Source organism: Bidens hawaiensis, unplaced genomic scaffold (assembly GCF_021521415.1).
Source record: "Bidens hawaiensis isolate Kalapana, Puna unplaced genomic scaffold, B.hawaiensis_p1.1 tig00000326_1, whole genome shotgun sequence".
Taxonomy (NCBI): Eukaryota; Viridiplantae; Streptophyta; class Magnoliopsida; order Asterales; family Asteraceae; genus Bidens; species Bidens hawaiensis.
In genome coordinates this window covers 1,373,467-1,388,455 of record NW_027491025.1, presented here as the reverse complement: position 1 = coordinate 1,388,455, position 14,989 = coordinate 1,373,467, and the positions used below count along the sequence as shown (strand labels likewise).

Here is a 14,989-nt window from a genome sequence, read left to right as displayed (position 1 = left end):
CTCCTCCCCGTCACCTCTCCACCACCAATCCCGCCGTCACCAGTGGTTCCCGTCACTGTCACCACCGCGCGAGCCCGTCACCACCACCAATCCGTCACCACCACCGAGCCGTCACCTCTCCTCCCCGTCACCATTGGTCCCCGTCACCTCACCCCCACCGAGCCCGTCACTTTTTGGTATGTGTTAAGGTGTGTAGTAAAAGTCTTTCTTTCCCAACTGATGAGTTTAAGTCTCATGATAGATATTGGTAAAGATTTCAAAGTAGATTTAAAGGGTGTGTGAGTTGACCATATGAAAAAAATGGGGCTCACAATATCAAATTTGTTGACAATGTCATAGCATTTCCCTTATAACCACTTGGAATTTTCCAATGTGTAAGATGAGAAGATTCTGAAACCACAAAGGGAACATGAGTTGTTCTATCAATATATTCATATGAAATGAACTTATATGTGCATGAATTAAACATAAAAAATTATTATTAAACAGTCTATATCATAAAGTGAACATACTTTCAAGACAATGCATTTTATGGCTGCAAATTACCACTTGATGAACTGCACTGTACTTGTGAACTCCCAGTTGAGGATGACTCAAAGAAAAGAATATGCTCAGTGTTATCAACATAAAAATTGACAGATTGTGGGATTGGAGGCATCTTCACATCTAAAGACCCTTCAAGAATTTGTTCCACTTGACTCATTGAAGGCCTACTGTCCACCTCATCTTGGATACACCAATACGCCACTTTGCAAAGTCTAGTGACTTGTTCAGCACTAGCTTCCCTGCTTAACCTACTGTCTAGTAGGCTAAGGATATCACCTCCTTTCATAACAACATTTGCAGCCAAACTAGGGAAGAACGTAAAGCTCAAATCTTCAGATTGCTCTATATTTCTCTTTCCGGTTACTAATTCAAAAAGCACCATTCCATAGCTAAAAACATCGGCTTTGGTTGTGACAGCCTCCCCTGACAACCATTCTGGAGCTAGATACCCTCTTGTCCCTCTAATAGTCGTCAAAACACGACTAAATTCTCGACCGACAAGCTTTGCAAGGCCAAAATCTGCAATTTTTGGGCAGAAATTGGCATCTAAAAGAATGTTTTCTGGCTTTATGTCACAGTGAATTATACAATCTCTACATCTTTCATGAAGATAAACTAACCCTCTTGCAGTTCCTAGTGCAATTTGATACCTAGTTTCCCAGGTTAGAACATCATCTTGTTTTTCCCGGAAAAGATGGGAATGTAGAGAACCATTTGGCATGTAATCATACACCAGCAACTTATTGTTACTTTGCGCACAGAACCCACGAAGACGTACAAGATTAACATGTTGAATGCTCCCAATTGTGCTTACTTCACTCCTGAATTGTTTATCTCCTTGGCTTACACTTTCAAGTTTTTTAACGGCCACAATGGACGAATCGCGAAGGACCCCCTTGAAAACAGACCCAAAACCACCTCCTCCCAGTTTATCTGAGAAATTTTTGGTGGCTCTTTGCAAATCTCTATAGGCAAATGCCACTAGCGATCCCTCCATTGTCGTTTTCCCAGCGAATCTCCTCTTTTTTGTATAAACTATAACCATCACCAGACCGAACACAAGAACTAGGCCTCCAACATATGCAACTACAGCCACCGTTGTGACCCCATTATTCTTTTTATGACTTGGAAGATCATTTGAAGAAACCTTGACATACATTGTTTTCCCGTTAGCATTATCTTCTGATAGATTCAATAGCTCTCCAACCCAAACTGAACAATTGTTACTGACAAAAGAGTAAGCATTACAAGAGCAATTGTTTAAACAAGCGGTACGACATTCTCCAGAACTCCTGACTGTCACATAACTATTTGGCGGCAAGCTTGTGACTTTGATCATGAGAAAATCAGGTTTTTCCATGTTTCTCCCACAAGTTAAATTGGTTTTTCTCACACACCCACCGGAGAAATCACTCCGATTCCATTCACTCTCTGATCTAGGCTCAAAGCCAGTCAAGCAATTACAGAACAAAAACCCAGTCTGCCTGCAAGTACCAAAAGCCCCACATAAAGCATACACCTGACACCTTGTTTCAGGCTGAGCCCAGAACACATTCCACTGTTTGGTGGATTCCAACCATGTTTGTTGCTGAAGTTGACCAGAAACATCCATTAGAAATCTTGAAATAAATGACGGATTATACGAAGCGTATGTGAAGTAACTCTCGTTCTCATTCGTTTGGTAGCTGAAATTATAAAAATCATTAGTCATCAATGGATCCCACGACCCGATATCCCAATACCGTTGGGATCCGTTCCACTTATTAACAAACATCTTTTGAGACGGGACGAGCTCAAAAGAGTAGAGTCCAACAGCAGGATTATCTGTGCTTTTCCATGAAGTAAGAAGCTGGCTTTTATTTGTTCTCTTGTTATAAGAAAATTTAGCACCAGACAACCAAGTATGAGCCGGGTGATCAAAACTTTGCCAAACCGGCTCAACTGAATTTAAGCTATCTCTTAAAACTGAGTTACCATCATCAAGAATAACCGCCGCGATCGTAGAATCTGTGGTGGAGGTAACATTAGTAGACCAAATTGGTAACTTGGCCTCGTTTAAGAGCACCAAGTTACCATCTACAACTTTTAATACCGCACTGAGTCTATCGTATACGGGTGTTTCTCTATTAGCTACCCAAACTATGGTAGGAATATTAGAAGAGTACTTTTTATACCAGATGCCTATGTAATAGCAGGAAGAGTTACCTGCTTTGAAGAAGCCCAACTCAAAAAGTTCACCTTTGGATATGATTGTTTCATCTCCGGAGAGTGAACTATTTGCGAAAATTGTGTCGTCTCCAAATGAGAAAGAAATGGTGAGAGATAAACATAAGAAGTAAATAAAACTCATTAACACTTTCAGTTTATTTGTGAAGCACATAAATGATACAGAAACAAATAAACATTACTTGCGCGGTTTATAACTTTATATAACTAAAATACGTCAACGACCATGATTAACTAATTATTCAAATAATTAAGCTGTAAACAATGTGGTTTGACAGTCAATGGTCCAACGTCTACGGTGTTATGGAAAGCTCCAAATAAGGGTTAATTAACGAAATTTTCAAAACATCAATTTAACTAGTGGTACCTAATCTTTTGTCTCTCAATAAAAAGTCTTAATATTGACAACCATGATACTGACTCATTCTTAAATATAACTCAAATGGCTTCATCAGATAAGGATTATTTGAAGATTATCAAATTAATTATAACTAAGTTTTATCTAGAATTTAATTATAGTGTATGCATGGTTTAGTTTTATTCCATCTTCACTCTATTTCTTTTTAAAATATCATGTATATATATGTTTGATCACAAAAAACTATTGATGCGATGCATGTGTAGTAGCAGTAGAAGTCATGTTTGTTTGACCAAATTTGAGTGTTTGGCTCATTTAAAAGCACCAAGTCGGCCATCTATGGTTTTCAAGTTAGAAGAGAATCTTGTTAACTTACACAAGTGGACCCGATAACCAAACAACTAACAACAGCCGGTCTACTCTATTTATTTAATAATCGACAAACGAAACCTACAAATAATTAATCAAACAACGTAAAAAGACTTCTAATATACTAATTTGAAAACTTAAATAATGAGATACTCGATAAACCAACAATATAATTAACCGATTATGATATTAAAAAATTTGATCATTATCCTTGATCTCCTTCAAGGGCCGTTAGAAGTGGATGGGCCAAGTATGCACCAAAAAGAGACGTTTTTTAATGAAACATCTTCGAAAAAAACAAACAGTCTGCGCGACGCAGGCAAAAACCTTTTATAGAATAACAAACATCACCTAAGCATTTCGTTTATTTTAGTTGTTGGGTCAATTTAAGTACATTAAACACTCGTTTATGTTTACATTTGGTTTTGGGGCCGTTTGGGTTCGTTGAATATACTCTCTCCGTAAACGTGTTTGGGATCACGTGGAATATGGTCTTATTGTCTCTATTGAATGTTTTGATTATGAGATAAGTATGGGAACGTGCATAAACTTACTCGACTTAATGAATTCATGAACGTTTAGTTTTAAATGATGACACATTTAAGAACGAACTGAATAGGGTGGTTAGGTGGTTTGTGCAAAAGTATTTGGAAATCGAGAAGCCAAACTGTGAACTACTGAAGATGTCAAATGGAAAGATCATCGATTTGTTGAACCTTCATGTGTCAGCGAACACGAAAGGAGGAGGGTACGAAAAGGTTTGTTTGGCATCATAAGTTGATAACACTTCTACTAGTTAAAACATAAAACAATAAGAAACATATATCACTTAACACTAAAACTGTTTCAGATGTACTTGTAATGCATTGTTGTGCACCACTTGATTGTATGCATTCAATGCTTGGTTGTATAAAACAAATCAACAAACTTAAAAATCCAACAAAAAAAAATGTGGATCATGCATATCATATTAAACAAGCAAGATCCAAAATCTTGAATAAACGACCCGAATCAAAGTCTTTATGTTGTTCAATCCTCCATCTCAAATCGCTCTTAGCATACCTTCACTATGAGCTCTTCGCATCGCAGAATCCGGCCTGGAACTCACACTCACATCAGGAAAAGGAAACTGATGCCTATCACCAACCGCCTTAACCCCGCTTGGCGGCAGCCTCACATGACGCCCCCGAACGCTCACCCCTTGACTTCTCCTCCCATGTGTTGACTTCTTGGATTCTGATCTTATCCCATGTCGTGCAGCTCGATCAGTCCAGTCTTTAACAGCACCAGACTTGATTGATTTTCTGTTGAAGTACGTGATGTTAGGAAGAAGACCAAGAACATATTTCTTTAGTGGTTCATCTCCTATGTTTTTCTGGGCAGGGTTGCCCTCTAGACTGATGGCTTGTAACGAGCTGTAATTCGCCGCGAGCTGTCCTAGGCTTTTCGTTGTAGAGAGCTTGTTGAAACGCAGATCTAGCACGCTTAATTTCAGGAGACGATGTAGACCCTCCACCTCGCTTATTTTGTTTCCCGCCAAGTATACTTCTTTCAGCGAAGAACATAATGCCAGACCTTCAAGCATCCATATTTCCACAGTTAGGGGCGGAAATTTATGGCACGACACGAAACTAAACGGGTTCTTGGTTGCATAGCTAACCCTTAAAAGTGGGTCGTGTTCAGTTGACCTGCTTAACTAAACGGCTGGGTCGTGTTTGGATTGACCTTCCTTTTAGTTAAAACCGTTTGGCCCATTTTTTTACAACCCCCCACCAACTCTATTAACAATTTTACAACTTGGTTATCAGCCGCCAACCCATTTGAAACATTTAGATTAATAGTCGTGTTTTGACTTGAACTATTTAACCCATTTGTGACCCGTTTAGCACATTTTTGTACGACCCCCTAACCTAATTTAACGCCTTTACAACTAGGTTATCACCCGCCAACCCGTTTGACACATTCAGATAAATGGGTTAAATAGGTCGTGTTCGGGTTTACCTGTTAACCCATATAGTTAAAACAGGTAACGGGTTAAACAGGTCGACCCACTAACCCGTTCATGGCATTCTTTTATAACCCAGCAAAACATGTGTACATCTTGGTTATCACCTGCCAGCCCATTTGTCATATTTAGATAAATGGGTCATGTTCAGGTTACACGATTCTAAGTATGTACGGATTAATGTTGATATATTTTACAGGTATAAAATACGGGTCTTGTTCGGGTCAAACAATTTAACCCACCAACGAGTCAACATGACACGCTTGACACCCGTAGAATTAAATTTGATAAACTTACAAGAAACATATAGACCGATAGAAAAACTGCATACCATGCCCGATTCTGAGGATTCGGTTGTAACTAAGATCAAGTACACGCAGTCTCGTGAGATCCCGAAGCCCTTCAATGGTGGAAATACTATTCTTCGACAGATTCAAAATATGCAGCCCACGAGGAAGTGCACCCACTGTGATTTTCACTGTGAACACAAAACATCTTTAATAAACAAACACTTAAATATTAACAATCAAAATGAGAAGAAAGATATTCAAACCTATCGAATTCCCGGACAGATTAAGAGCCCGGAGGCTCGAGAAACCACTCAAAAACGGGACCACAACTAGCCCATGGTTCGCTAGCTGGGCCGTTGTGGCTGCAGGGTTCAAAGAAGAAATGTATCTTTTAGCAGCATCCATACCCAGAACTGACTTCGCATCGGTTTTTGAAGCGGGTATGGGATCCAAGATATTGTTTGTACTTTTCCCATTTTGCCCTTGGTGATCAAGGTCCGTAAGCGTGTCGGTTTCATCCAACGAAGAAGAATGTTGGAGATCCATAACCCATTTCTCAACCCGTCTTATTTTAAAATCCTCAGTAGGCATTTCGTTCCATTGACTACCCAAATATTCTTCGTGGACGGTTTTACCCTTCCCAGGTCCATCCCTTGGGACGATCCAGTCTTTTGCAGAGCCAGCATAGTCATACGCTTCATCACCGTCACCATCACTTTTGTCAGCATGATCTACACTATCATTATCAACCAGTTTATCAACTGCATCGGTGTTGGTCAAATACATATGTGGCAACGAGTTTGACTTAACAAACGCGTTCGGGGTGCATGTTGCATGGCTTCTGGACCCACCAGTGCACGGGCCAGAAAGGCGATCAGGTGACATATCTGATATATTATTAACCAAATTTGAGCTTAGTTGAGGAGAAACGGAAGCCCGGGCATTGTGATACTCGTCTCCACTACGATCACCGTGAGAAGAATACGAGTCTTCGCCTGATGTCACATCCTGATAGGCTGCAAGGCCGGTTCCTACCGACACACACTTTCTAATGGCCCGAGTTTTGTGACCGTGTTCACTATCGGTGTCGTTAGTGCTTTTAAGCGCTTCGGGTTTTCGGTCTTGACCCGCTGACGACGGAAACGGATTCGCATTGTCGGCATTGGGAACTCCTTTGGAAAAGACAGGATCTTTATTGGGTTTAGGTTTATTTGTGTTGTGATCTTCTAGTGTTTTTTGCATTGCTTCAGTTGGCAATTGGACTGTTTTCTGCATGTGAAGATATCCAACCCATTAATGTCAAGGGGTTCGTTTATGTTCGTGAACACTCCTTTATGTTCGTTCATTTAAATTTGTTTATGTTCGTTCCTTTATTTAGTTTACAATTGTTTAAGTTCGTTCGTTATATTATTCATTTAAAAGATTTTGGCCCATCATTAACTTTTTAGACCCAACTTATTGTTCTTCACATTTCTTTTAACTGGTTTTAGTTCATTTATGTTCGTTCATCTATATTTAGTTTGTTTATTTATTTATGTTTGTGAGCCGTATTATTAATAAACAAACATGTTCATTTTATCAATGAACGAAAACAAACAAGAAAACCTTGTTCGTGTGGGATCATTTGTTCGGTTAGAGTTAAACAAACATGCTTCATTCGTGTCTGTTCAAAAAGAAACAAGTCAAACGAGTTGAACATATCAGAGTTACCCAAAGTACAACCTGGTAAGTAGTTTTATTCAAGAAAAGAGATTGTTAGCAAATAAAAACTACAAACATAACATATATAACACACCAACTATTTTTAAAGTTGTGACATAAAAAAGAGTTTTTGGTCAACCCAATCCAGGCAATCTGCTTGGCATGTTAGTGTATAGGTGGCAAACATTAATCATTCTTCAGAGAATGGGTATGTATATTTGGACAAAAATAAATTAAACGCCCGGTTTGCCAGGCTTACATAAGTATATAACAGAATATTACCCTCTTCTACCCAAACCCATTTTGACCGTTAACCAACCAGCCCGAGTTAGCCCATTTCCCACCGCTAGCTGAAACCAATGAACCATGGAATCATTAAACCAAACTAGCACGCTAATTACCTTCGGTTTCAAAAAGTGAACAGGAGAATGGAAGCATGAGAACCAAGCGACAACCCGTATCCGTAATCAATAAAAACACTGATCAATAAAACCATTCACAAGAACTTTTATTCGTGTTAGCGGTAGTCAAGCGACAACCCGACCGAAACACGGTGCAATCTCCAAATGTGTGATGATCTTGAGACTCCTTCATTGTTATCAGCCACCACCAGTTTAGTGGAGCGAACACCGTCTATATTTGTTGCACCTGCCAGACTGAAACAAGTCCTATATTTGGATCCCAGTTTTTGACATGTGTAAGAGACAAATGTAATGCCTGTTAAATGTTCAAGAATATTGTAAATTCTTCATAGTTCATACTATTCATCATCACGTGATAAAAATAGGGACCGAACAAGACCATGTTCATGTTCGTCCGTTAAGCTTTTGTCGGACAAACGGATGGTTCACAAACACTCTTCCGAACGAAAACTCGTGTCCCTGTTCGTTCATTAGGAATTGATACATGAACCTAACAGGACGGACATAAACGGATGTGACCAAACGTACGTAAACAAACACATTACCAGACGTTCACGAGCCCTATTAAACAAACGCAACCTCCGTTCATGTTCGATCATTAAGCTTACTTAACAAAAAAAATTGTTCATTTAGTTCATTTATTAAACGGACAAACATAAACGAACTTAGGCCGGACGTTCGGTTCATTTACAAATAATACGATATTTGAATAAAACATAGGAGGTACAATATAACAACATGATCATAGCACATAATTAATGATCAAAATTCAAATACAATTGAAGGTGTTACCTCTATATATCCAGGTTTGATTTAAGGATTAAGGTTCTGATTGTTTAAGGTTTTTTGGATGATAATGTGTGTGAATTTGTGGGAGGCAGAAGAATAAACGACAACGGCGATGGGAATATGTTTGGCTGAGATTGTAGAAAATGTGAACGGCAATGGGTGCGTTTGTTACCAAACTCGAAAATCTAGGATGGTTCATGCGACATTCTTGCAACTTGTTGATTATTATATGTATTTACTATTTAAGAATTCATGAATAGTTTGGTGATTCGGTATTCGTAGGCTTGTCACGAAAATTAAGAAAATAATTAAACCTTAGGTAACTTTTGCGTGTTATAGAAGGAATGTTAAATAAATAGCCATGAGAATCCTAGGATTTATTTCCATCTAGCTTTGATTAGGCTATGAGTATGTTTGGTAAGAAGTTTTAAAAGTTTTTAGGGGCTTTTAACTTCAAATTTGTAAGAAAAAACTCATACATAATAAATTCGTATGTTAATCGTGTTGAACTGTGTCGAATTTGTTGGCTGCTTGCGTTAGCTTCTAATTGCCCATAAATTCATATGTTAATCCGTATTTAGTGTTAGTTTCAACTTGAGCATCAGGTGGAATTCAAAATTTGAATTGTCAACTGAGAGATAATTGTTGTTACAAGTTAATCCATTAGTTTTAGATTATAGCTACGAATTTGTGGTGTCAATTTGATCGTAGGGGAGTTGGCTTTGGTGGCTTTATGCTTTACATTTGGTCATTTACATTTTTGATGGTTGTGGTATGTGGGGATCATATGTTGTTACTATTAGCATTTACTAAGAGCATTCCCAACCCATCCTCTATAATTATGTGAGAGGAACTGGTAAATTATAGGGTGGAGAGACAAATATAGTGATTTTTTGTAAATTTGGAGAAACAAAGTTTATCCCTATTTATTTTTTAATATTTGTTGAATTGGTTGTGAATAGAGGAGAGAAAAAACTGTAATGATAAAAGTATGAAAAGTATTATTTAATTAAACAGGAAAGAGAAATGTAGTGTTTTGTAGTGTAATTATAGGGATAAGGATGTGGGACGAGCTGTGAATGCTCTAAGTATTTGTATGGTTTTCTTTGTGAATAGTGTTGAAAATTTTGTTTTATTCGGTTAGATCTCTGATTGCATGTTAAGAGTGTAAGATTAAATATATATTTAGATATATTTATATATGGTCATTATAATCATTTATATTATAATAGATCAAAATATTAATTATACCTTATTATATATTAGTTTGGTAATTGTTGATGGGCTATATTACCCTTACTAACTAACAAAGAGTTTTCCTTGGGTGTATAACTGTATATATAGAGAGATAAATATTAATATCAAAACCTAATCACACACATAACAATTTTGTGTGTCTCATCTCTTCTAAAACCGGGTTCCTCTCAAGAATCCTAACACCATCCTTAACTATACATCCTAAAGAGGAACTCGACCAAGCTGACAACCATGTTGTCTACATCCTTCTCTGTTGCGGTTACTACTCTCACTGCTATAACAGGTTCATAGGTTTAATATTTATCATGTTTTCCATTGCTTACATAAAGAACTGATCAACATGTGGTATCAGAACGATGTTGATTAATCAGTTCTTAATGTTTTCCCTATATCTAGAATTGACATCGAAAAACATGAGTTTTGATTAAAATCCTAACTTTTTCGGTTTTCATGTTTTGCTAAGAAAACTGGTTATAATGGCTAAAATTCATATTTAAAACTCATATTCGAAATCTGTTAAAAATATGTTTAGGATTTCGATTCCAAAGAAAACTGACTAAAGATTCTTCGAAGATGTTCTTCATGTTTATCATTAAACTGAAGAATCGTCCTTATTTTGGATGAATCGTAGGAATAAAATATGTTGTTTCCAATTTTGATTGATTTTTATCTATTAAAAATTTTGAAACATGATATGGTTTTATCAATATAAAATTTCAAAATCTTGGATAATTATAATTAAATCTTTTAAATTTGAAAAAATATAATCCATTAAAATTTGAATTTCATCTTTATCATAAATTAGTTTATGGGATTTAAAAATAATTGATGGGATAAAACAATTTATGGGTTAAAAATAGTTTATGGGTTAAGGATTTAAAATTAAATTTTGGTTTTTTAGAATGGTTTTGGTTTAGCAAAATCTTGAAAATCTTAAAAAACCCGAAAACTCTCATAATCCCGAAAACCCACTAAAAGTCGGGCTCACTAAAATTACCGAGAACTCATAATTCCTAAGAACTAAAAAGTCTCGATTACTAGTATCCCGAGAACTCTAATTTTCCTATAAGTTGTTCCTAATTAAACGTTTTGTAAACAATTAAATCTTATAAAATTTTACAAAACATAAAAAGCTTAACTTGAGTGAATTTTGATGTATCACTTCTGCCCAAAGGTGATGTGTTACATTTACCATATCATTCAAGTCTAATTGAAAACTTTTGTTAGTTTTTGCATAACATGATACAGATGTCTCAATTCTGCCCAAAGGTGATGTGTTACATTTTTATCTAACAAAGCTAGCCCGTGCATAATTAAAATAGTTGTCTCACTTCTGCCCAAAGGTGATGTGTTATAATTGTTTTGCACACAACTTAAATAAATTTTAATTATGCCCAAAGGTGATTTATTTTTTTGTTTAAGTAGAACTTTTAATTATAGTCTATTAGTTTGATTTTAATAATAGACATATTACATCTTCAATAAAATATAATGATCCTCATATTAATGATCCTAATAATAGACATGTCACATCTTCAATAAAATATAAGGATCCTCACATTAATGATCTCATTAATCTAATAATCATTAATTTTAATCTGTATTATTTTAATATCTCATAATATTACTCACTATAACATTCTTCTAAAAATAACGATTTCATCCAAATCATCCACTCTAATCTCAAAACATAATTGAATTTTGTCTCATAAAGAGTTTTAATAACATTTAGATCTTCTCAGTTTTAATTATCCATTAAGACATAATATGATTATCCTACTGCTCTTTCTAATAACAATCATTCTATTGTTAACTAGAGCATAACAAATGGGATGAGTCAATCATAATGTCACTTATGATAATGATAATCAAGAACTTATTTAAATAAATGTTATGATGTATATAAAATTATACATCTTTTCAGTATCAAATAATCTCTAAAAACTACAACTTCTATCAAATAACATAGCTCAGAAGGCTACTTATCATAATAAAATGAAAATTCAGGTAAACCCAAGCCTCAAACGAAGAAATAAGCAAAAAGACAAAGAAAAATGAAAGAAAACACAAGAGATACAAGAAACATGCCCCTATGCTCCAAGAAACACGCCCCCATGCTTATGATCACAAAAAAAGACAAAAATCTACAAGAAAAGACAAACACTAAAGCCAAAAGCACGTGGTTGTGCCTCCTCAACCACGGGGCTATGGTCACCTTCAGATAAGACAAAATGAATTTACGCACATGTCACTAAAAAGCACGGGGGTGTGCCTCAGAAGCACACCCCCATGGTGAGTCATCATGTACGATCTGACAACATGCAACTGGGACACGTGGACACGGGGCCGTGCCCCTCCCTCCAGACATCCTATAAATAGAGGCTTAAGTTGCACTCACTTGGGGTGCTTGAAGAAGATCTCTAAACGGTTTTCTCTTATAAAAACACCCACATTACACTCATATTGAAGATCTTGTGAGGAGTTTGAGGCTTGGAGCTTATCATCATCATCCATCATCATCAACATCACCATAATCCATCATCATTAAGAAGGGATATTCATCCATATTTGGTTAGATTGTTCTAGTTTAATCATGTGTTTGTTGTCATCATCTCTTTTTATATTCATAACAATGCTCATTGTGAGCTAAACTCCAATTACCATCTATAATCTATGAAGAAGCTATGTTTTACTTGATGATTATGTGAAACATGTGGTTTAGTTTGGCATAGTACATGGTCATTTTGCAATTATCCATTGATGAAGAAATGTTTTATCACTTTAACTCAATACATCAAAGTTGATGATTTATTATCTTTCATGTTAACTCATGTTCTTGGAAACTAAAAATGGTAAAAAGAATACTTTGATACCTTATTCAAGATAAAACATGGATCCTTATATTGTACTTAGAAATGATGAGATATAAGCTATGATCTATTTCTCTAGTTTTGATAATTCTGACATAGCATTGTTAACACGATTGTTATCATGCTAGTTAAAGAAATCATATGTTAATGGAATGTGTAATTATAATCTAATTAAATCAACCAAGGGGAGGTTGTGTGAGTTAACTACAACCACTCGAAGTTGTTAGGATTGGTATTTGAGAAATCAAAGTAAATCCTAATCGTTCTACTATACCAAACTGCTTGTCTACTTAAATTGACATTCTCGTGGTAGTATGACATTAGAAAAGGATGGACTTTAAAATGCGCACGCTACTTTCTTTTATGTCATAGAATATGTTCACTTAGAAATGAAGGACTATTCTATCATATATTCTTAAGACAAGTTTATCACATGTTTAGTTAATAATCATCAAGGAATAATGGAGTGGATTCTTGATGTTAGATGGTAAACCTTCATATAATTGAATTACTCACTTAGAAATTCTATTCTTGTCACCTATATATTATAAGTATTTCTATTTTATAAAAAGTTAAAAGTCAATCTCAAAAATGATTAAACCCTTTGATTAAAGTAAGACAAAGATTCATTATTAGAAACATTAGTGTCCACGGAAACCCGGGTCATTGCATGTCTTTCTTTTTTATACCATTTTAATATTATAATAAATTATATGTATATTCTTATAAATAATTATAAATAAGTAAAATTTTTTAAGACAAATAAAAATTGTTATAAATTATTTTTAGCCTTTTCATCAAAAACCAATCTTCTAAAACCCGACAAGGCTCATTAAAACCCGTGAATAAAATATATATTCTCGTCGTAAACTTTATATTTCGCAAACATATTTATTTTCTTCCAAATATAAAATATACCGATAACACCGAAATTCCGTGGACATTATAATATTCAAACTTAGTATTAATCGCGTAATTAAAATAATATGTAATAATAAACCATGAAATTTTCGTTAAAGTTAAATACTAAAATATCCTAGAATATACTAAAATAATTCCTAATCTCTAACATAAAACTAAATCAATTTATTTCTATAACCCCGCTAGTTAGCAGTTACATTTGTACTCTCTTTATTTTATATATAGTTTGTGAGGTTCGACCGCTCCGATTCCTTTAAACGCATCTTCGCTTATTATTCCAAGTTATTTCTCAATTTCTAAAGTGAGTTTACATATCCCCCTTTTTCATCTTTTGAATTTTAGGGGTGGCATGTATACCCTATTTAAAATACTCATTTTTATTTATTCATCTATTCATAACACAATTCAATATATGTCGATGTGATTGTTGCATGCTCTATGATAATGCTCTATGTGCTTAATTGTTTATTTTATGTTTGGTGGTTGGTATCTCATCCTCATCTATCCTCATCTAATATTATCTTACACTTACCCAAGTACTTTGATTTCGTATCAATAGGAACGGGTCCACATCTATTTAGTTGTTTACATTTTCGTAGAAATTGTGATGCTCATCATTTAAATATGAATTGTGGTTTTTATGTATATATGTATCTCAACTAAAACTTATGTATTATCACCAACATTCGTGTTTTTATACATGCTACAGGTACCAGTAATTTACATTGTTCAAGATCGAAGAAATTAGTTTTACCTTAGGATATTGTTCAAAATACAAAACATGATGTAATTGTTGAATTTGTGTACTTGTCTAATGTTAATGATATTAAATAATTATCGTCGCTTTAATTAGTGTCTTCTGAGCAACTGTCCAATCAATACGTTAGGCCCCGGCATGTTCCGCCTTTGGTCGGGGTGTAACAGATCGATACTTGGTTCTTACCAATACTATCCTACATATACGATAGGTACACTTGCCTATTTTGTATGTGTTTAGTTTTAGTAAAAATCACTTTTATAAATTTAAAATACGATCTTGTGCAAAGCTTAAATCTCCAATCCCGTTATCAATTTAAGCACTCACGCGCACACACATCATGCTACCACTAAAGTTATTCTGAATTTAGTTTTTCCTAAGACTAATAAAAATAACTTCTAATATGCATGCATTTCTTCTAAATTATAACTATAAGGTTAAATGGTATCCCTGAATACATCGTAATGTACTTTACCAT

General features: G+C 35.3%; 1 protein-coding gene and 1 pseudogene across 1 annotated transcript; both read right to left on the bottom strand.

Annotated features, from left to right (window-relative positions):
• Positions 1–511: 511 nt before the first annotated feature.
• Positions 512–3,245, bottom strand: LOC143621356 (G-type lectin S-receptor-like serine/threonine-protein kinase At2g19130 pseudogene; annotated as a pseudogene).
• A 1,214-nt stretch (positions 3,246–4,459) lies between these two features.
• Positions 4,460–7,934, bottom strand: LOC143621345 (uncharacterized). Its single transcript, XM_077092797.1, has 4 exons — positions 7,897–7,934; positions 6,058–7,063; positions 5,836–5,982; positions 4,460–5,074 (listed from the first exon to the last, which is right to left on the bottom strand). Exons 2-4 carry the CDS (start codon positions 7,034–7,036, stop codon positions 4,542–4,544), a joined length of 1,659 nt encoding a protein of 552 aa, XP_076948912.1. The 5' UTR covers positions 7,037–7,063; positions 7,897–7,934; the 3' UTR covers positions 4,460–4,541.
• Positions 7,935–14,989: the final 7,055 nt, after the last annotated feature.